This window comes from Salvelinus alpinus, chromosome 33 (genome assembly GCF_045679555.1).
Source record: "Salvelinus alpinus chromosome 33, SLU_Salpinus.1, whole genome shotgun sequence".
Lineage (NCBI taxonomy): Eukaryota > Metazoa > Chordata > Actinopteri > Salmoniformes > Salmonidae > Salvelinus > Salvelinus alpinus.
Genome location: NC_092118.1, coordinates 17900590 through 17923981, shown reverse-complemented (window position 1 = coordinate 17923981; position 23392 = coordinate 17900590). Strand labels below are relative to the sequence as shown.

The 23392-nt window shown below is 41.1% G+C and overlaps 1 protein-coding gene and 1 pseudogene across 1 annotated transcript; both read right to left on the bottom strand.

Annotated features, from left to right (window-relative positions):
* The window catches only part of LOC139562866 (polycystin-1-like protein 2), a 30416-nt pseudogene extending 27493 nt beyond the window's left edge, over window positions 1-2923 (bottom strand).
* Window positions 2924-6676: 3753 nt separating this feature from the next.
* On the bottom strand, window positions 6677-22049 carry LOC139562864 (polycystin-1-like protein 2). Its single transcript, XM_071380981.1, is given in 32 exon segments — window positions 6677-7467; window positions 8592-8723; window positions 8802-8903; window positions 9112-9322; window positions 9440-9600; window positions 9719-9846; window positions 9944-10077; window positions 10235-10565; window positions 10680-10865; window positions 10949-11089; window positions 11197-11293; window positions 11392-11855; window positions 11959-12181; window positions 12369-12601; window positions 12692-12891; window positions 12989-13135; window positions 13229-13407; window positions 13502-13603; window positions 13687-13917; window positions 14039-14229; window positions 14344-14569; window positions 14778-14909; window positions 15089-15209; window positions 15378-15721; window positions 15851-15988; window positions 16170-16346; window positions 16459-16607; window positions 19576-19798; window positions 19933-20054; window positions 20194-20598; window positions 20693-20833; window positions 21867-22049. Coding segments are annotated over 32 exon segments (6009 nt in total). The 5' UTR covers window positions 21943-22049; the 3' UTR covers window positions 6677-7305.
* Between the last annotated feature and the right edge of the window lie 1343 nt (window positions 22050-23392).

Sequence of the window (23392 nt, the reverse complement as noted above, 5' to 3'; positions counted from 1 at the left end):
GCTTAAACCTAAGGTCCGTATTTAGTGTAGTACTTTTAGATTTCATTTACGGTATTACAACCATTTAAAACTTGTATATTTTGTGGCTTTGCTTTCAGTCTTGACATTGTACCAGCATCTGAACCTCTATTATGGTTTTTGTTAAGACACAAAGACATCTTTTGTGGTGCTTTGTGCAATGAAGTTTTATTGCTGCCTCAGTGCATCTGGTGCCGTTGTTGAAGCGGTGTGTGTTTTACAATATTTGCAGTTCTGCTCTCTGCTTTGCAAATGCATGCATGTTCTACAAGCTCAATGTTTAAATATGTTTTGTGATAGCTTCTTGCTGAAGTGGAACTAAGTTGAATTGCTGCCTCTATTGAATTGCTGGGCCCTTTATTGAATCTGTGTTTGCTTTACAATATTTACCTTTCTGCTTTTTACTTTAAGCAGCATGTCCTAAAAGTGCAATTATCAAATACTGCACAGCAGGCAATTACTTTGACCCATTGCAGTCAAAAACGTGATTTCCTGTGTTTTATATATATATTTCTACTCTATTAGGCTGGAATAATACTGTGAAATTATGATAATGCCCTTTTAGTGAAAGAGCTGTTTGAAAAGACTGCGTAAAATTTCAGCCTGTTTTGGTGGGTTGGAGTGTTGGCCTGCCTGGCAACATCACCAGGCGATAAATTAGTTAATAGACCGATAAGAAATATAGTTAAATCCAAACCTCTCTGCCAATAATAGCTAGTTTTCAGTTTTCCTCTCCCCACTCAGGCAACTCCCAGATAGTCCTTGCAAAATTCTTGCTTTAGAAATGGCTCTATGCTAATAATCTATTTTTGTTACTTTTTGACCATTTGAATTGAAAACAATCACAATAAGGTACTTAATTGTTAACCAAAATTTTTTGGATTTTGAGATAAAAATGGCTGCATTGGACCTTTAATGTTCTTACAATGTAAGAACAAGACTATTCTTGAATCAATAGTCAAACCAAAACATATATCAATATCCTGAGTGATGGACAAAATACACCTTGCACAATATTTCAACAGTTTTCAAAACATTAGACTTCACACCATACCTGTCACTGAATCTACAACATCTATCCAGGTACACTCCTCCTGTGTGGAGGTGGCTGAAGAAGCGGGACTCGTCCGGCAGTAGTGAACCGTCTTACGACCATAGAAGCTGTCATCAATCTCTATCCCCTGACCAGAACCACACTGTAGTGTGGCATTGTGGTCAGCACAAGCAATGGAGCTCCCAGATTCGGAGACAAATAAGTAAATAAGGTTTAACAATTACAGAGTGAAAGGGAATAGCAAGAGCATACAGTATATTCCTCGCTACCTTGTTATTCTGCATACATGCACACACATATGCATGCACGCAAGCGTGCACACACACACGCATCAAATACAAACCAAATTGGCAGATGAAGTGCAGCTCCTGGCTACAGTTGCTTGTTGCCTCCCACTGAAACCCTGAGCTCCTCAGCATGTGACCACAGCCAGCCCCTGGATCAGGGTCGTTCACCCAGTTAGAGTAGCTGACATCAGAGCCATCAAGCCAGGAGAGAGGACCTGAGGATGTACAGCGCAAACACTAATGAAAGTATTATATTCTATATACACTGAGGGTACAAAACATTAGGAACACCTGCTCTTCAAAGTAGAGGAAATAAAGTATTATATTCTATATAGAGTATATATAAGTATTCTATTATATTCTATTTGTGACATATATTCCTACAAAATGATATCCCAGCTGTTCATCCTGATACATCATTCTGTTAATACTCTAATACACATAATAAAACACTTAAAAAGCAGAGTAAGGGATATGACATCAGAAAACAAAGTCACAGGAGCCGGCTGTGAGTAGGTGATAAAGATGGTCCTTCGTGTGGGAATAAAAAAGCCCTGTCTAAATCAAGGGACTGGACAGCATACGCTATTGAAGACCCTATTGAATGAGAAGTGTTCCTCATCAGCCAGGTGCTGCTAAAAGGAGATATCCAATTGTGACTGTCTCCTAGCGTGCGAGATAATTACATTATAAATCTCCCAGCGATAGACAGACAGGCCAGCTGACTTGAGAGATAGCCACCAAACCCAGCCTGTGTCTACTTCCAGTTTTACTGGCAGATCAAAGAAGATCCACTGAACAAGACCAAGAGTAACCATCTTTGTCTCAAGAGAAGTGGTAGGCAGGTGGGCGGATCATGTTAGTTTAGGAGACTGGGAATTGAGCTGATTTCTGATTAAAATAATCGTGAAAAAACTGATTTTGAGGAATACTTCCACCACAGCTCAGCAAAGGAGTAAGATTATTCTATGAAAAAAACAACAACCCCAAAACACTATTACTTCTTTCAAATATCAATTAAATATTTAGGCCTACTCTCACACAAAGTCATCATGGGCAATTCCATGGTAATGTACAGTACATTCGGAAAGTATTCAGACCCTTTCACTTTATCCACATTTTGTTACGTTACAGCCTTATTCTAAAATGGATTAAATTGTTTTTTTATCCTCATCAATCTACACACAATACCCCATAATGACAAAGCAAAAACATAATTTTATTTATTTTTTATTTAATTCATTTAGAATAAGTCCACAACGTAATAACATTTTGAAAAATTGAATGGGTCTAAGTACTTTCCGAATGCACTGTAATTGCGCTGAGACTCAGATGTTTCACATAAGACTACTTTTAACAATTTACACTGAACATTTGACAAAAACACATTTACTGGAAGAACTGTGCAGATTCATATTTGGTGACAGAAGTTCAGTAAAAGCACCCTCAGCTTTTTATGTGACCACGTTTTCCAAAAACTCAGTTAAAGGCTCACTACATGGAAGTTGAAAACACTCTAACCTTCAGAGATGACTGTGACATCAGTGGAATGGATCTGGCACATGAGATTCAGAATTGACCTGATCTGCCATCAGATAAGATGACTGCCTTTGAGCTGCTTTCCTTTCTCTGTGAGAAAAACCTGGAGGAACTCTATCCTAACCTGTGGATAGCCCTAAGAATTGCGGTCACCCTACCAGTAACAGTAGCATTGGCAGAGAGGATATTTTCAAAATGTAAGCTAATCAAAAGCCACCTGAGGTCTTCCATGTCACAGGAATGTTTGAGTGGTCTGGCCATCATGAGCATAAATCATGACGTGGGGAAACACATGTCCTATGATGACATCATTGATGATTTTGCCTCGAGAAAGTGCAGAAGAGGAATATTTTGATGGTAAGATTTTAATTCAAACATTCAAATGTTAACATACTTAGCAACATTTACAAATGTATGACAGAAGTGCATTTGTGTAAATGACTGCTTAACTAACTATGTGACATAGTTTCTCAATTTCCTCCAGACAGTCCAGATAGACCGGTGTCCATGCTGATGCTGAAAATGCCCAGGCTGTAGAGGGAACCAAAGTTAATCACACAGCTGTATAGGTTTTATTTTACTATTTTAAGACATATAGCTGCAGCCATAGCCTATAGGCTTATGTTTACATTGTATAGACTAATCTAATTGCATAATATTGTGAGGATATTGTGAGGACTGGACTAATTATATTTTATTATTTTCTACATTTTATATTTTCTACAATTTCTTATTTATGTTAATGTTTATATTCACTTATCTTAAGATTCTATAGAAAATACTCTATTCAATAAATATTGTTTGTTTATACCTCATTCTGTTCTGTATAGGTCTAGTTATTCTTAGGCCGATGGAGCAAACTGTTTTAAAGGAGGGAGGATTGTAGTGGGAGCACTGGGATTTCAGGTGTGACTATGTGGCAATGGTAAATGGTTTACATGGCTCACGGGTCAGGTAGGAGGGCCCCTCGGCAGAATTTTGCTTCGGGCCCCAGGGAGTTCAGGTACAATGAAACTGCTAATAGCTCATCAGTTATGGATTCTTGATCACTCCAACGTTACTTGGATAACTGTGACAATTCTAGAGCTAATACAGATGTAGGATCTTAATTTGAGCCAGTTTGCTTCAGCAGGAAAATAATCCTACTGGAACAGGAAATGCGGATTACTCTGTGGATTATAATTAATAGACGTTCTTGTAGGGGTTGATACATTTCTCGTATAAACCGAATCATGTGGAAACTACAAACTTAAGAAGCCTTATCAAACCTACACTACATGTTTTGAATGTCCTGCATTGCAGGAAAGTTCTCCTGCAACAGGGTGATCAAATTAAGATCCTACATCTGTACATGCCAACGAACGTTGATTTTCGAGGATTTGTGCATTTATCAAACCCAAAACCCATGTGGGGTCCTCTCGGGCACCCCGGACACTTTTTGTGACACTAGATAACCTTGAGCTGATAGCGTGCCCTTTGTTGCAGTGACGTTTCATGATAATATCTGATCTATAAACTTCCCATTGGTTCTTCTGTGCACACTATGGTGACCACGGGTAATGAGGAATCAGGGTTTGATTCCGGAGAGTGAGCCTGAGCCATGGCTATTATACCCAAGGATTAAGGCAGCAGGTGCAAAATTACCCGCTGCCGACTTGGGGAAGTACACAAAAATAACAAAATAGGACTCTAGAGGCCCTGTAATTGGAGTGAACACACTAGAATTATTTAACGAGGATCCATTGCTAATATTTAGAAGTTGAATTGTACAGTGGTTAGAAACTTCGGAAATTGTCATGAATATGTTTTAATAGTCAAATTTGACTGCCTGTTGTGTATTGTCCAACAGTGTGACATAATGTCCTACGGGTGATGCTGATAAATGAAAGGGAAAAAAGGTGTTGTCTTGGACAAAATGTGAAAATAATTGTTAAGCATGTGGCAGGTAACATCATCATAAGACACAAGTAAATGAATAACTTTTTCTCAAGGTTTGGCAAAATTACGGTCAATCTTACTCAAAATGTAATGGGGAGGCACTTGGTTATTGTCATTGTACAAGAAAATAATTTGTTTTTTATTGAAATTCCAGAAAATCATGACTGATTTAAAGACAGAAGAAACTAATAATGAGTACAATTCATTTTCTTGTCTATTTGAGAATCATTGAACATTTATATTTACATGAATAACGATGCCACACCAGAGGACAAATTCAAAGCACTAATGCATGAAATGGTTTGTTAATTTTTGTAACGGTCGTTCTCCTCCTCTTCGTCTGAAGAGGAGGAGTAGGGATTGGACCAAAGCGCAGCGTTGAAGGTAGACATAATTTATTAAATGAAAACGACGAAACACGAATAACACTAGAGAAATACAAAACAAATAAACGATGTAGACAGACCTGGACTTGAGAACTTACATATAACGAAGAACGCACGAACAGGTATAGACTACAAACAAACGATACAGTCCCGTGTGGTACGAACATACAGACACAGGAGACAACCACCCACCAACAAACAGTGAGAACACCCTACCTTAATATGGTTCTCAATCAGAGGAAACGTCAAACACCTGCCTCTAATTGAGAACCAGGCAACACATTAACCCCAACATAGAAACACAAAACAGAGACTACCCACCCAGCGCACGTCCTGACCAACTAAACAAAGTTAAACAAAGGAAAAATAAGGTCAGGAACGTGACAATTTTAATATAAACGTTAAATCATCGGTGGCCACGAAACATTTCGAATTGTGTAGACATTGTTTGCAATTTTTGAAAATGTTATATATATATTATTAAAAATAGAGGGGAATTGAATTTGACATGAGGTAAGTAGAGAGCAAGTGGGCCTAAAATAGACCCACTTTTGGAAAGTATTTTTAATAATATGTTCGTTTCGATATTTGGTTTTACATTCCTCCCATATAAAAGAGATTATCCAGTACTTTTGTAGCCAGTAGTTCTGAAAGTAGCACTCACAAGCCAAAAGTGTTTCCCGAAAATTGCATACTACATCGCATATTTGCAGATATGTGCACCACATCAGTGCTCTTTCTCGCTCTGCTTTGTGTGCATCTTGCTAGCTGTCACTCAAATGGAGAAAGGCTAAAGCTCGTTGGCTGAAACTCGAAATGCTAGGGGGCTGGCCCATGTGGAGGAAAATGTAGGGAAAATGGCACCACGCAGATGCCAGAAAACAGTCGCTTTTAAACTATGGATTTCGTGGCTAATTGAGGTAAGTAATAAAAATAGTATCCACGAGTTAATCTGACTCTGGGGAAGTAGATAAAGGGCCTCATTGCCAAAATCCTGAAGTATCCCTTTAATGACCTACCATCCTGCACACCAGCACAGTAAATTGAAATTGAATTTATAATTACTTCTGGCTTCCCACAAACTGTTTTTGTGCAACCCAATACAATAGGGAGCAACACAAGTGTATGTAAATATACCCGCATTGCAAAAAGCACCTATGTTGTAGCTATCTACAGTAGCTAGCCAAGCTTGCAGTTTGTCCAATGAACTATGGGCCAGTCAAGCCAAGCTAGATTTCTGCTTAATCTATGCATGGTACGGCTAGTTTAGCCTATAACCAACTGTGTTCGTTTTCATTGTGTGGCTTATTTATATTTTTAGCATATAGGATGGCAACTTCACCTAACTTCGACATGGCCTGTCAACCAAGCATGTATAACTCTGTCACCCAACCAGACTGGGGTTAAAATACTTTCAGGTTTTTCTATTATTTTACAATACATTTCGAAACAAGTATCCAGATAAACTTTATTTGAAATAAAAATACACTCTCATGCATTTAACCCAGGTATTTGAAAAATACTTTCAAATACAATTTAGTTGTAACCATTCAAAATAAGGTACTTGTTTTGGGCTGTGTATTTGAAAATACTCAAATACAAAGAAAAAAGTATTTATATAACAAATACACATGCATTTGAACTTAGGTCTGCACCCAACTCTTGCAAGTAAAAACAGAAACTGCACTAAACCATTTCTGTAGTAGTTCTTTATCCTAGGGAAAGTGATCAGAATGAATTGCGCAGCCCACAACAGTCATCTCAGGCCTTTTATCTGATCTTAATGCAACCCATTATAATAATGAAAGAATACAGTTTGCTATGGTTCAACACCCTTTATATTGTTTATTTATTTTGGAACTAAATATATTGAAAAAGCAGAATTGTTAGACAGAGGAATTATTATTTCCTGTACATATTGTTAGAACATTGCTAGATTTGATTAAACAGCTACAAGCAACCATACAAGTGGTGCAAAAGTCTTGATATAACATGTTTTAATACTCCTCTTGAGCAACATAAATGAAAGCAGTTCCAATATCAATTCATACAGAGTGGCAGATCTTTACTGAGAAGTAAGCATCTATGAGGATATAGTGGAGGGTTCTTTCTTAGTAACAGAGGCATTGTTGGCATTCACCTTGGGACTGTTACTTTGTTCTTCATCTTCTTTCTTATATTTGATCCCAAACAAGCTGCAGAGCTTCATCAGCATCAGATCCACTATCTCCTCCTCCTCTGAGGGCTGTAAAAAACAGATCAGTCAAATCTGATTGGTCTTACATTGATGCACCTACAGTAGCCAATGGCCACTGTTAAATGGTGGTGTTGATACTGTATTATTTAAGTGATAATGCCTTCGAAGCCGGTGTTTGGACGATATATTGGCAAACCGTGCTAATATATCCTCCAAACACCAACTTCGAGGGCATTATCACTTTTATACAACGGGTTACAAACATATTCAAATAATGATTGACATTTTTATTAAAAACGTTATTTGGATTAATTTATTCATACTATTTCATCCTACCCAAGCCAGCTAGTCGTTCAGTCTTTTTGTTTTGTATTTATGGACTCGACCCAGTCATGTGTTCTAAATGTTACATTGCCATACTGGCTGGCAACGTTCTTATCCCTTGCTTGCTAGCTAGCCAACTATGGGTAACTTACATTCACATAAAAATGTGCAGCCAGAATAACAGCAAAGCTGCATTTGCATAAACTGTTTTCTAGTGATATTTATTTGGATTCATCCCCATAATGAACTAATGAGGCACGATTTCACCTGGCATAGAAAATGTGTTCACTTGTCAGGACACTGTTGTTCAGAGGAGCTAGCCAACAACTCAGCTAATCACGTCAAACTGAAGCTGGAAAGACTGCAAACTAGCTGCACTTAGTTTTGTTTTAGCTATTTTCAAATGACATTTCTTTGTATTTATCCATAAAAATGACGGCAGCTGTCTGTCTGTCTGTCTCGTCCCGACTCCTTCATTGCTATGGGACAGCTGGAGATCGAATTTTAATATTGAAACAATGTTTCAAATGTTGGAGATACAGATGGCAAGGTTTATACAAATCTCCACTGTTGGAAACTAAATGTTAGTCTAAAAGAAATGTGAGATAATGTCTAGATGCTTTTTATAGTGGAGATCAAGTTTATAAATTGTCTGGCTGGGCTGATGAGACAGTGGATTGCGCAGTCAGATGGAACAGAGTAAATAGGCATTTTAACGTCATAGATTTAGCCAGTGGTAACTTGTGGAATAGACACCAGCTGGAATGCGGTTTTAACCAATCAGCATTCAGGATTAGACCCATCCGTTGTATAAACACAGAATATTATATGATTATGATGCACAGTACCTTGTGATGCATTTGCTCTTGAGTGAACGCCACCAGGATGACTGAGATGAACAGGTTCAGAACCACAAAGGTCATGAATATAATGCAGGAGCCGATGAGGAACGCACCAAGCACCGGGTTGTAATCAAGAACCTGGATTGGAAGGAGATACCAATCACAGACCTGCCATCATGACCATAGCTGTAATTTAGAGAGCTTTCCTTTACTAACCTCTTCATAGTTGAAGATGCCCAGTTGCAAGCTGACCATGGTCAGAGCAGAATCCAGGAGAGTCCTATATGAGTACAGCTTCCAGCCATACATCAGATTAGACTGCAGACAATGATCACATGCTAGATTTAGTGTCAAAGCACAATGTATCATAACTCAGCTGTGAAAAGTGAAAGATTCAGTTACATTGAAGAGACATTTATCACAAAAGCAAGCACATCGCAATTTATTAGGAATACAGATGCATTGCTGCAAGAGAATGCCAAATGGGAAAGTTGGAGAATGAGAAGTTGTCCAGGAAGACCCTTACAACAATAGAATAGGCCAGGAACATAATGGTGATGACCACAAGGAAGCCTGATATGTCAGTCCAGGCACGTTGCAGTGTGGCTGTGATCATGTGTAGCTTGGGGTTGAGCCTCATCAGATGCCACAGTTTGACTGTAGCCAGTAGCACCAGGAATGCGATCAGATACCCCAGCACTGCATCTGCTGTGGCTGTCTCATGGAAACTGGCAAACCTGGATAGAGAGAGGAGAAGTTGAACATCATACAGGAGCAACTGACCAACAATAGGGATAGCAGACTAGCGAAAGAATAGCAGAAACTCATGATAGCCCAACCCAGTGTGAACTCACTGGTCTTTATGGTTGTGGTAGTACTCCATGTCCCGGTTCCCTAACAGGCTCCTCTTAATGAAGACAGACAGTGCGCTCCAGCTCAGGAGGATGATGGCGAGCTCCAGCAGGTTCCACTTTGTTTTGAAGTAAGCCCACTTCTGCTGCTTCATCAGCTTTCCCTGTGAGGAGAGGAGAAGAGTTAGACTCAGGAGGAATTCCAGAACAATGGCACTAGACAATTGTGTCACAGATTTTATACACTTTACACATAAGAAAGGTATTTAAATTAAGGCTTACCTGAACATACATGTAGTAGAAGATAAAGAGGAAATAGATGACCTCAGAGGCCATAACAAAGATGTGGAGTCCACCGGTGGACTGGTATAGTCGGACACTCTGCAGCTCACTGCGAAACTGGAACGCTCCTGAGAGAATAAGACAGGTGCTGACAATCTTGGTTTTGGATGCCTTTAAATACTTACTTTATGCTGTATTCATGGAGTGATATAACAACTGTCTCACCTACAGCTGTGGTCTCCAGCATGAGTGTGACAATGCAGAAGAGGTTGACATTGGCATTGTACACTGTGAACTCTACAAAGACTGCTCGGGTGAACAAATCAAGCCAGGTGTTGTCAAACAGATACTGAAGGGTACTGCAGGGACAGAATACATGGAATAATTAAAATACACCCTTCGATACACAAGGCCGGACTACAGCCTTTGGGGACCGGGGCACCAACCTCCATTATATAAATTTGCTATGGCATGATAATTGTGATCAATTTGAAGCATTGGTAATTATGAGCTTACCTGCTAGCGTTCTGTGAGTCAGGGCCCAGGTCCACCACAAACCCCCCTCCCCTGTAGAGAACCACACTGCCCCAGATGGGTTGGGCTCTGAGTCGGGCCTGGGTTTGGTACTGCCAGGGGCTGCGGAGGGTCTTTGAGGTGTTTTCACTCGCAGAGCGGTTCCAGCCTGGCCCATAGGAGCCCATGTCCTCCACCTCCCATGAGTATGGAGCATGGCAGTCAGGTACAGCCTGGCGCATGGAGCGGGCGATGAGGCAAGAGTTCTTCTGCACTCTCACCTGGCGAAGACGGGCATTACCAACCAGTTTGGAGTTCCCATCTGTGATAAAACCTTTAACACACCATTTGCTTTTGTTGACACAGGATTCAATCTATACCTTTATATAGAACATTTTGGAGTTTCATGTTTCTCAAAGAAATAAACATCCTCTTTAGAGAATCCTACCTGGGTACTCTCCAAAGAGGTTGCTGAGGAGAGAGGTATTTGCCCAGGTGAACACATTTCCGTGGCTCATGCTGTCTGAGATCCCTTGGCTGAAGCTCTGCCGAATGTGCTGAATCAGGAAGTAAGCGTTAGGGTCCCGCTGACCATACGCCACCAGGAGCAGCATCCACATGAACCCCATGTAGGCTGCAACAGAATCATAGGGCTTAAACATGCATGTTAACCAATAGGTGCAGTGAATGACAGTGCAGTGCAGCGGTTCCTCTTACTGAGAATCTCTTTGATGAGGGCGAAAACCTTCTGCTCCTTGATCATGTTGTTCCTCATCCTCTCGATGTCTGTGGGTGGCGGGGGCTGGTAGAAGCTGCATGTGCTATCCCTCCTGACAGCCCAGACTACATCAGGGTCATCTGTGGACCAGATTGTGTCATCTTACACTGCTTAATGTTGTAAAAGTCTAGCTAATGTACAAGTAAACAGAATTTCCCCAAAACTGTAAATAAGGAAAACAAAGAACCTGGGTTTCTGAGTGCCCCCTCAATTTTTGGATCCCCATATTCGTCCTGATCAACTTTCTTCAGAACGAGAGCAAAGAAGGCTGCTAAACCTAGCACCTGTGTTAGGAAATCCACAAAGTTATACCCAGATTACAGATACATGCTTCAGGGCATTTTACATTGAAATTAGAAAGTTCTAATCTGATGTTTCTCACTTTCAGCGGCTGAATGATTAGGAGGCTCTGAAAGAAAGAAACGACCATGGAGATGAGCCAGCTTATAGAGCGGTCCTTCCCATAGGTCAACCCATACATCATGGTGAAGTATCCTGATACTCCGCTGGTGGCTACCACCAGTATCCAGCCGATAAACACAAACCACCAGGGAAGCCCGTCTTGACAGAACTTTTTACTGCCCCTGTCCCCATCACTACTCTCAGCTTGGCCTGGCCTTTGATCCAGCTCGTCCCCTCCCAGGCTGGAAGACTCTAGCAGTCCCTTCATGCCCTGGACCTGCTGCACTGCCCGGCAGTAGTTGTCTGGGTTGGGGAAGCGAGAAGGTCCCAGTAGGCTCAGCTCCTTCTCTACATGGCGTAGCTGCCTGTACAGATACTGGCTGTTGGTGCTCCTTTTCTGTCTCCCATCCCCAGTCTTCTCAGGGCTCCCACACAGGCTGGTCTCTGAAAGCAGAGGGGCATAGGAAATATATGGGTCAGACAGAGTTGAACATTTTTAACCAATACTGATGATCATCATTGTAGGATCTGGAGGCTCGGGCTATACCTTGCAGATTGGTTACCCCTAGTGAGAGAATGAGCGATCCCTCTTTCTTGGAGGCATCAGTGTAGAACTCTCCACCGGCTCGGTTCTGCTGCCGGATGATGTCCTCCACCAGAGAGAGCAGAGTGTTGATATCAGTCTGTGGTCCAGGCTTCATCTCTAACTCCAGGCGTGGAATGGGGCTCTTCATAGCCTTGGAGAGTGACTGAGCAATCTTCTTTATGTCCTGAGAAAATACAGTACATTAACAGCCTTGCTAATGTGGAGAGAATACAGAATAAAGACAGCCAGGATGAGATCAAACTTACAACTGTCTACTTACAAATCATGACTGACATACAGTATCTAAAATTAGTTTTTATGGTAGGGACTGTTGGCTTCAATTGGAATATTAATATATTGACATATTTTACCTTGATGACTGTGTCTGGTGTGAGTTCTCTGTCCCTCTGTGGGGAGGAGGGCTGTGAGTGAGTCACTCTGCCAGTCTTCCCCTGCTTGGACACCTCTGCCTTGTGCTTTCCAGGCTTCGTCTCTCGGGGGCAGGTGTTTCTGAAGATACTCACAATGAGGAGATTAATTGGAAACATTATGATTGAACTTTGAACTCCAATCATCAGCTGCTGCCAGGTGAACTCAATATGACCTACAGGAGTAGAAAGAGAAAGAAGAACAAGTTATTGTTCTGAAAACCTACCATTTCCAAATGCCACCATTACTGTGCAGGCGTCCATACCCAGGTCCATGGTCTGCTCAGAGGGGTCGGTAGGGATGCCCCAGAACATGATGCTGGTCAGCATGGTGCAGAGCAGCAGAGAGAAACAGCAGGAGACTCGCTGGACACATGTGAAGGTGCTCGTTGGAGGCCGGCTGATCACAGAAAACCAGATGTGGCCATCACGGAAATCTTTTGCCGTCCTCATGAAGAACATATTACTGCAGAATATACGGTAGAGGAAGCATGTACCATAATGGACAATTATGTTTTTATTAATATTTTACCATTCCAAGGTGCATTCAAGTTTCTTCTCACCTGAATTTCTTCAAATCCATCTCCGTGGCTACAGGGAAAACTTTATCCAGAGTGCACTCACTCATATCTATGGCCAGCCATGAGTTACACAGGAAGTGCCACTTCTGTCCTGTCTCTACATCTTGCACCATAACTTTGTTTATGTACCTGCAAGAAAACTCTTATTGTCAACTAGACCTACATCTTCACTTCAAAGTTAAACTTTGGTCATGGGTTTTTCCCCTCCTCCCACTTTCCTACCAGGCTGGGTGGCCCCCTGAGTTGTCGTGCCACAGCCTGATGCTCTGCAGCTCCCCCAGAGAGAAGGGCGTGGTCAACAGGAACGTATCCACTGCACCCCTCTCAAACACAGGCTTGTCAGGGTCAGTGAGGTGGTGTGGCTCACTCTCTCCCTCCATGCCCAGCAGAGTCACAGTAACCTGCAGCAGCAACACAGGGTCAGGGTGACTGAGTGTGGTTTTATCAGAGAAAAGAATAGGATGTCCTGCAGCAGTGGGAACTGTTGGTACTGACCTGAGAGGAGGTGGAAGCACCACGCCGATGCCCAGTGCTGATATTCAGCATGTAACGGTATTCAGCCAAGGGGTCATTATCTTCCAACAATGTCACCTTCACCTACAAGAAGTAACACTTGAAGGTAAAACTCTGCATCAACAGCAAAGATTATTAAATGGTAGCAGTGGTTTTTCAAGTCAGACCTTGGCTGTGTCCTGGATGTCCTTCCTGCGTGCCCATATGACCACCAATACGTAAGCAACAAAGATGGAACCAATAAAGCACACCACCACAGGATTTTGTGCGAAGGTGCCAAAGAGCTCAGCTGTACGTGACACGTCTACGAGGTTGGGCATGACGAAGAAAGAGTTCCCGAAGAAGGTCAAGTGCGTACATAAGCACTGGGTGGCCAATAGCGTGGTTAAAGGACCAACCTAAGGAGATCACAGTTGGTTTATGTATTTCATTATGGCCTGGTCTAGGATTGCAGGGATGCTGCAATGTGCCTTTGTTTTATCATAAGGTGTTGTGTCGTGTAGTACTTGTTGAACTCACCCTGCAGCCATCTTCACTCCAGGTGGATAAGGTTTCATTCCAATATTTGCACTGAGCAGCAATGGAGGTGACAGTCACAGTGGCATTGACGGATTTAACCCCTGCTTCCACAATGGGCCTCACAACAAGGTAATGCACCCCAACTTTTCCTGTCAAATCATTGGGACCCAGGACCCAGGTGTATTTCTCCTCTGTACCCAAAACACACACACACACAGTTTCTAAACATGAAATGTTATCCGTTCATCATGCTTCACAATTGTTATGTCTACGTGACTCATATGTACGTTCAGGAGGTACATTACCTGGCGTGTTGCTCTGGTGAGGCATCTGAGTCTTGGCTATGTATTGTTTATCGTTTGGGTAGTCTTTATACCCAAGGAACAGTTGAAAGGTTATGTCCTTCGATGGCTTTATCTTCAGCACCAGTGTTACATCAGGTGAAGGGACGTCGACCATCAATGTGCTATAGTTTCCCAAGTACAGTATTGTGCTGTTTGCTTGCCCTCCTTCAGGCCTTGGCAAGAAGATCTGAGCATCAAAGAAGAGATTATGTTTTTCAAAGAAGAGATAATGGGTATATCATTTATTATATACAACAGGATGTCATTCGACACTGATATCTGATCCAGGATCTGCAATCTTATATATTTAATTTAATATGGTATTATTAAGGCAACAGTAGAGTTGTTACACTCTCAAATGACATAGAATATGAAGGGGTTTGCAGCACTCTGACCTCAATCTCCTCAGATAGGTTCTCTATGGGGATGACAGAACCATCTCCTCTGGTCAGGGAGACAGACCCCACAGTGCCGGTAATGTTGTTCTCCTCGCTCCATGAAAATGGGTTCTTCTTCAAACTCAGCATCTGTAACAAGTGGGAAATAGTGAATCAAGAGAGAGGGTTTAAAAACCATAACTAATTATTCATCAACAAAATTAACAGGTACAAAAAGACATATCTCTCTTCACAATGAAAATCCCTCTCATGCATATTGACTCATGATAATACATAAATACAGTATATAGTCCCACATGCACACTTACTCGCACATCCACTGGTTCATCTGGAGAAAGGACATCAGCACCCAGGGGAGGGAAGGAAAAGCTTGCAGAGGAGCTTATTGGGTTGCTTATAGACTGCATCTGAATACTTTCTGTTGACACTCTGAGAGGGCATGATATGCTGTCACTCAATATTGAGGCTATAAAACAGTTGCAATATCTTGCAGACATTGTATTGTAACAGCAATTAAAATATGTCTGATGTGTTACAATTGTTGCTTTTTAAAACTACAGTTCCTTTTCTTATGTCCTCTGCCCACATTCTTCTTACCTGTTCACAAACACAGTGATCTGAGAGCTGTTGACAATCACAGGAGCTTCATCAACCTTCTTCCAATTCAACAGTGCACTCTGCACATTGTCCATGCCCTTGAGAAGTAAATCAGAGACTTCTCTCTGTGAAAGACAAACTGTTCAGTAAGGCTGCTTCATTACTGTCATTAGACTAAGTGAAGGTAAATATGTGCTCACGTTTGAGGAAACATCCAGGATATTGCTGGCTGCCTCTACAATTGGTGTAGCTGCCTGCACCATCTCCTCTTCTCCACCATGCTCACTGGCGTTCATGGAGAGGAGGGAAGAGCTGAGGTTTGCCACCAGGAAGCTAGCTTCAAGCTGGAAAAAATAGACCATCTGAAATGAAGTCTTTATTCTGGGCACATTTTGACCAATAGGCCTATGTGTTTGTGTGAATTACTCCATGCTACCCTGCTTCCATGGGGGGCTAGGTCTATCCAAGTGTACCTGAGCATTGGGACTAAGCTCATCACCCCTCTTGGTGAGTCCTGCCACAGCTCTGGCCGTCAGCTGCACTTTCTGAGGAGTGCTGCTGGAGCTGTTCTCCAGTGCTTCAGTTATATTCATCAGCATCTGTTCTCGCAGCTTAAGGAGACACACCAACATTGAAGAATGATGTTTAAAGCCCTTAACCTGGACCTTTTACATGTATGCCAATTGCACAATCTCCATCTGGATTAATCAATCAGGATACCTCACAAACATCTGTCTTGTAAACTCAATGAAAACATACCACTATCTTTGTGAAAACACACACTCCTTATACCTTCATCCTGTTATTCTTTTCCTCACTGGAGCCTTTATTCAGTATGTCCGACACAGACTTGAACATCTGTCCAAGGGTCTCTCCAGAGAGCATCCCCTGCTGCCCTAGATTAGCCACTGTGTCCGCCACTGCAGATTGGAGCTCCTGCACTGGAGTACCGGACTTGGCTGGCCGCACCTTGGGGGATAACAACTAAATGAGTGCTCCAATTACTAAATGGATGTGAACTATGGAGACGAAAGGCAAGACAGAGCCCATACATTCAATTATATAATTGATAATAACAAACCTCAGTGGTGATTGTGGTACTTCCACGTGTCTTTGTGTTCAATTCTGTAACAGTCACCTCTACCGACAGCATGTAGTTGCTGCTTATCTCCCCAACAGGTAGGAAGATTAACATTACTTTATTTACAGAACTGCAGCGCAGATGTTTACCTGAAAGATAAAGAAGAAAAACGATCTGATTACATAGATCATTTTGTAAACTAAATCAATATGTAATTTTATCTTAATCTGTCTCTGGTGCTAAACTTCTGTGATGGGAGAAGGTCTCCTAAAATATACAACACTGGCAAAGAGGAATACTCACCTTGGTCAGTTTTAAAACAATATTTGCAGCCGTTTGTGCAAGATGTAGGTGTTGTACAGGTGATATTGAAAGAATCCAGAACGGTGCCATTTGGAGGGAAAATACTACATGAAGGGGGACTTAAGGTGATAGCTGGAGCAGCGGTTACAGGTAGCGTAGTATCAGCAGGTGCAGGAGTCGTAACACCTCGTATCTGAATGGTGTACCTGGCATATTCAAAAGTTTCCTTATCTAAAGAACGGTGATATAAAGGGATATTGATATCTTATTTCCACTTGTGAATATGTTACATTAGGTCCATACTTTCTGAGGATGAATCAATCCAAACTATGCTCCTATAAATATCTCAAACAAAAATGGGGATGTCTAATTGATCAGTCGGAAAATGTCAAAATATTACATTTTTTTGCACTTAATTTTTTCTGTCAGTACGCTAAAGAACAGTTTGATGCAAGTTCAACATATCTGAAGGACATCCTGTTATCAACTGTGTTAACCAAACATTTCGCCTGTACTTATAGTGTTTTTGGAATTGAATACAAGGAATAGATACTCACCATAAACTATCACATGGAGATTCTGAAACCTATCTGAAGCTTCTTTCAGGTAGTTTTTGCTCACTTTGTACTCTTTCTGACCATCTAGATCTTTTCTTTCTGTAAGTGGCTTTTTCCCTGCGTTGTTGTAACAGTTTTGCAGGGCACCCTAGAAGACCACAGAATTCAAAATGTTGTCCTCATGTACGCTGAACTCTGGCTATTGTATAGTCAATCACATGCAGTCCACAAATAATGTGTTTATGCATCAATTTGTTATATTTATCTAGAATATGTCCACTTAAAATTAGACAGCATGGGTTAGTCAATAAATTGATTCATGCACTCCAACAAAACTCATTCACACATGAAAACAAGCATTTCGCTACATCCACAATAACATCTTCTAAACACGTGTATGTGACAAATAAAATTTGATTTGAACCCAATAAAACATATGATTGCATTCAGCATGCAACAATAAAGGAATCTCAGACTTACTGTTGAAGGTTTTGGGTCCTCAATATGCCAAATCACCTTTGGGCAACTGGAGTTACAGTCCAATTTGAATTTGACGTCTTTTTTTACATCCACTATATTACAATTATCCTGGCAACTGAAAGAATATAGGAACGTTTTTAGCATAAAATAGATCTTAAAAACATTGAATTCACATTTTGTAACATAGTAACTTGATTATTGCTTCGTAAATACATAGCAATGGAGTTCAGCAGTTATTGTTATCATACAAATGGTAATAGTAACAGTGTTGTACCAGAAACAGTTTACCTTTGTAATAACAAAGCAATACATACATTATTATGTAATTATTGGGCATTTAATGCAACATTAGTATTAGTGTAATTACAGCATGCTCCATAGGCATGAGAGCAACTCATGTTAAATGTGACCAATTTACTTCTGAATTTTAATTAAATCAGTCAATTAACATGCTAATGTCATAACCCTGTTGTACACTTAAGGATTACAAATCTGTCAATAGTTTTAGCTAAATAATTTCTAACCCGATTCATTCCAGATATTTAGCAACATTCTGTATGGCCTCTTAGGCCAGTCCAAAAGCATTATGATGTCCAACATACACATTACTGCCAAAATAAAGGAAACGCTTGAGTAAATGAAGGATACAAAGTATATTGAAAGCCGGTCCTTCCCCACAGGTGTTGTTCCTGAGTTAATTATGCAATTATTATTATTCCCTCATACTAAGGGGCATGTATAAAAATGTCCAGTTATTATTATTATTTTGGCTACCATGGCTGGATGAAGAGATGTCAGTGAGGGCTCTCAAAGGAGCATAGGGGGTTTAAGGTGTGTGTGTGTGTGTGTGTGTGTGTGTGTGTGTGTGTGTGTGTGTGTGTGTGTGTGTGTGTGTGTGTGTGTGTGTGTGTGTGTGTGTGTGTGTGTGTGTGTGTGTGTGTGTGTGTGTGTGTGTGTGTGTGTGTGTGTGTGTGTGTGTGTGTGCTTGTCTCAGTCACCAGATCGCAACACAATTGCAGACTTATTGGAGATTCTGGAGTGGTGCATGAGACAGCGTTTTCCACCAGCATCAACAAAACACTAAATTAAGGAATTTCTAGAGGAAGCTTAGTGTCACCTCCCTCCAATAGAGATCCAGGCACTTGTAGAATCTATGCAAGGTGCACTGAAACTGTTCTGGTTGGTGTTTCCTTTATTTTGGCAGTTACCTGTACTTCTCTGAGGATGAGTATGACGATGATACTAGAATTATTAATAGGCTTCTAGGATATTTAAATAGCAATTTTTATAATATTGTCATTGCCTGTTTTTATAATGATACTGATGGGAGTTATCATGTCATGAAATAAAATAGCATGACTTTGTTTAATTATATTAACTTCACTATTTTAAGCCTATCCCCATATTACCCAATTCTAAAGTTGGCGAATTTTGTTGGAGTAACCGTGATGCATCTGGATGTTGAAATCAAGTCAACCCATTTCCCATTGTCACTCCATTTCTTCACAGAAAAAGTGTATTCAAAAAACTCAAATGGGTTTGGAAGACAGTCTTTTTCAATCAAATGAGTCTTGTCTGTTGTTTTATCATTGCATTTCCCTTTACAGTCTTCTTCTATTGGAATTAGAAAGGGAAAATGGTTAGAAAACATCACCATAATGCCATGCTGTAAAAAGATGACAGACAACACTGAGTAAACAGAGAAAAAAAACGATTGAGGTTGTTTTATAGCTTCCATTTTCTGTAACAAAGTTAGTCATTGTTTTTCATTTTATACTGTAATAGGGTAAGGTGAGAGGGTTCTCTTCAACAGCCCAGTGGCTTAAAGGCCTTAACTGGTACCTACTGCATTCCCATTCAAATTTGCTCTGCTTTCCATTAGATAGTCCTCCTAAGCCAGTTACTTCAAGTTTGACGCGTTCAGTGTCTTGACTGGCAGTTTCTGGAATGGCAGTGATTCTCAAGTTATTAGCTCGGCGAACTCTCATATGTTTTTCTGTCTGGGGATGAAAACAAATATGTGAAGAAAAACTGCAGGAAAATAATTACCTTCACATTAGTGAAAAAGGTGCTGCCTGTTTAAGGTTAAAGTGGAATATATAAATTTTTTGTAATTCTTAGCTATTTCACATACTGTGTTTGCATAGCCATTCTGCCTGAGGTCTGAACTGTTGTGACAAACAACTGTTGTGTTCCCCACATCCACATCCATGTGTGAGAAGACATTCCAGGCCCTGACTTTCACTTGCAAAAATCCTGTAACAAAACAGTTGATATGAATAATATAAACAAGAGTATTATAATAATATATATTTTTTAAGTATCTTCATCAGTCACTGTTTTAATCTCTGAGTAAGGTTTGTTGGATGACAGTTTGAGTAGATAGGTTAGGTACCTTGGATAGTGGTTGAGATATTGTAAACCTGCATGCTGCTGTTTTGCATGTCTCTGGTCTCAGAGATGCTGTCGTTGGCTCCAGACACCTGGAAGAGAAGCTGCACCGGGGCTCCCCGGTCCAGGGAGACACTAACGTAGAGGTCTGAGTCTGGACACCCCCCCTCAGCCATCACGGATCCCAGCAGGCCCTCCACAGGCTCCAGCAGACACACCTGCAGCTCAGTGGACACGCCCAAGACCGAGACCCCGTTTGAGGCATGCAGGGTCAGCTGGTGGCAGCCAGAGCCCAGCTGTTGCTCCACCTCTGGTCCCACTGTGATGTTGTGGGGGACGATTCCTCTGACTGCTGATGAATTGGCCACCAGCATATCACCTCTGTGGATTTTGTAGGTCACATTCGTACCTGTAGATAGCAAAGTTGTCTCATTCTACCAAGATTTGTACTCGGAAATGTAAGACCAGATACTTTTATTTCGGCTCATGTTGGTTTTACTTACCAGTTTCTACTTCTACCTGGATTTGAAGGGGACTTCCGTACAGGGCCTTGCAGTTTGCACCATCTGTTGATTGGTTCAAGCTATAGCACTTAATGATGCCAAACTCCCCGATGGGCTTCTGAAGGATGATGTTTTTCTGGACTGTGGACCAAAGACACAGCTGGGTGATGAATATGACTGTGTGTGCTAGGTGCTAGTCTCCGCTCAAGCTTGCCAATGTGTCCAAATACAAGAACTGAAATGTACCAAACTAGAACAACGTTAATGGCCTACTTGGGTATTTTTGGTTAGTTCAATTTGAAATGCATCACATTGCATTCTGCATTTGAATTGAATATATTCTCATGTGTGTTGCTGTATTATTAGAATGTGCCTGAGGGACAACTAAAGTTCATTGGCTGATGATGCTGTGCCATTTTTCACATTGTGGTCAACTAAAGATTAGTTGTTGTGTAATCCAACTGATAAGAGGGAGAGAGATTAGAATCAAGCAGAGAAGCACGTAGTACAGGTACTGTCTGAAAGCCGTACAGCAACCACTGCTTCCTATATACTGAGGGAGAGGAAAATCACTTTACATAGTACATACTGTAACAGAGCTGTGTAGATAATAAGGGGCATATACTGTAGGCCTGTTTTTGTCACTACAGAAAGCGCTACTAATAATGTAAGTTATATGAAATTATCATTATCATCATTAGGCTGTCTTCCTTTTTAGAATTGAGTTGTACAAAAGCCATTACATTTATGGGAGGGGTATCAGTACACATGGTTTAGATAGAGGATTATTATTACAATGCCTACTCTAAATGTCTGCCATTCATGCATGAAACACAAGCTCAGGAGGACAAACAGCGCAATACTTTAAAAGCAAAGGTCAATATTTACTACCTTGTATTTCTATTTATTTGTATTGTTTTTACAACCAAAGCATGTCATTTCAATTGAAAGGCTAAATTCAGTGGCTTTGCTTTTATTCGGCTACTGTGGTTTCCTGTGCGATAAAGACATATTTTATGTTGATTATACAATAGCTCCTTCCTCAAGTGGACTTTTGTTTTCGTGCATTTCCCTCCTTTGCTGCAGCTGTGTTTGTTTTACAATATTAACAGTTCTATCCAGCTGCACTCCTCGCTCTCTGCCTCACAAACACACACACGCATCAAATACAAACCAAATTGGCAGATGAAGTGCAACTCCTGGCTACAGTTGCTTGTTGCCTCCCACTGAAACCCTGAGCTCCTCAGCATGTGACCACAGCCAGCCCCTGGATCAGGGTCGTTCACCCAGTTAGAGTAGCTGACATCAGAGCCATCAAGCCAGGAGAGAGGACCTGAGGATGTACAGCACAAACACCAATGAAAGTATTATATTCTATATACACCGAGGGTACAAAACATTAGGAACACCTGCTCTTCAAAGTAGAGGAAATAAAGTATTATTTTCCCACAATATTAGATGTCAGGTCAAACAGATGGGACTTGCTTACTGTGTACTATCTAGTTAATTTGATAAATACTATGATAGCTTGTGTTCTCATGAGGGATGTCAGAGGCATGAATAAAATATGTAAAGAAGCAGGAAGGAAAGGAAACAACTCTATTAGGTGATAAAGTTTGGTCCTTTGTGTGGGGAATTAAAAAAACTGCTTTAAATCAAAGGACTGGACAGCATAACCTATTGAATGACAGGTGTACCTCATTAGCTGCTAAAAGGATATATCTAAATGTGGCATTGTCTCCTAGCAATGGTGTGAGATTAATAGATTATAAATCTCCCAGCAAGAAGCCAGCTGATGTGGGAGTGAACAAGCCCAGCATCTTAGTCTTATGTTGGGAGACAGCAGTGGAAATGTAACGGTTTTCTGTACAATATCTGCTCAACTGAATACAATGCACTCTACTCCCACCCTTTGAGATCCTTTGCATGATCAAAGGATCTAATGCATTAGTGTCATCAAATAATGCCCACTTTAGTTGCCTGGGCTGCTCTCTTACCTTCAGCAATAGCAGAGTCCAGTGTTATGTTCGGGGAGGCAGGTGCTAAACCCAGCCACCAGTCCTGCTCTGGCTGCAGGTGCTTCTGTAGGAACTGCTGTGTATCAATATTTAGAATAAAGGCCAGGTGTCCACCACCCCACTCACACCAGCCCTGTGCACTGAGGAAGGAACGCGGTAGAGCCACAAACTCATAACAGGAGCCGTCAAAATCCTCTTGGTACTCTGGGCAGGATAGAGGTGCCATCTCATCCTCAGCACAAGACAGGCTTAAGAGGAGAGCCATCAAAAGCAACAAAGAGAGATTAGTGCTGTCCATCTTCACCCCTTCACCTGTGCACTATTACAGGCAGCCTGGTGACATGCTGTCTTTAAAGGGGCCTGACATTACAGAATGACCAGTTATGGCTGACTGCACTTTCTTTGTGAACTTCTAATGGACATAATCCTTGTGTACAAACCAACAGACCACAGGGATATAGTGAATGGTCTGCAATAAGGTCATCAGGGAGGACCCTGTGTCAACAGTAATAATGGGTGCCTCTGAAGGCTTCCATTGATGTAACACACTGCAGCTTGCAGGTGTAGATCAACTTTATACAGGTTTGGCAGCAACAAACCAATGACCCAGATAAAGACCATCAGAGTTATAAAAGTCCAAAAATACAGAGACTCTTTATATTTATACCACATATTAAACTTT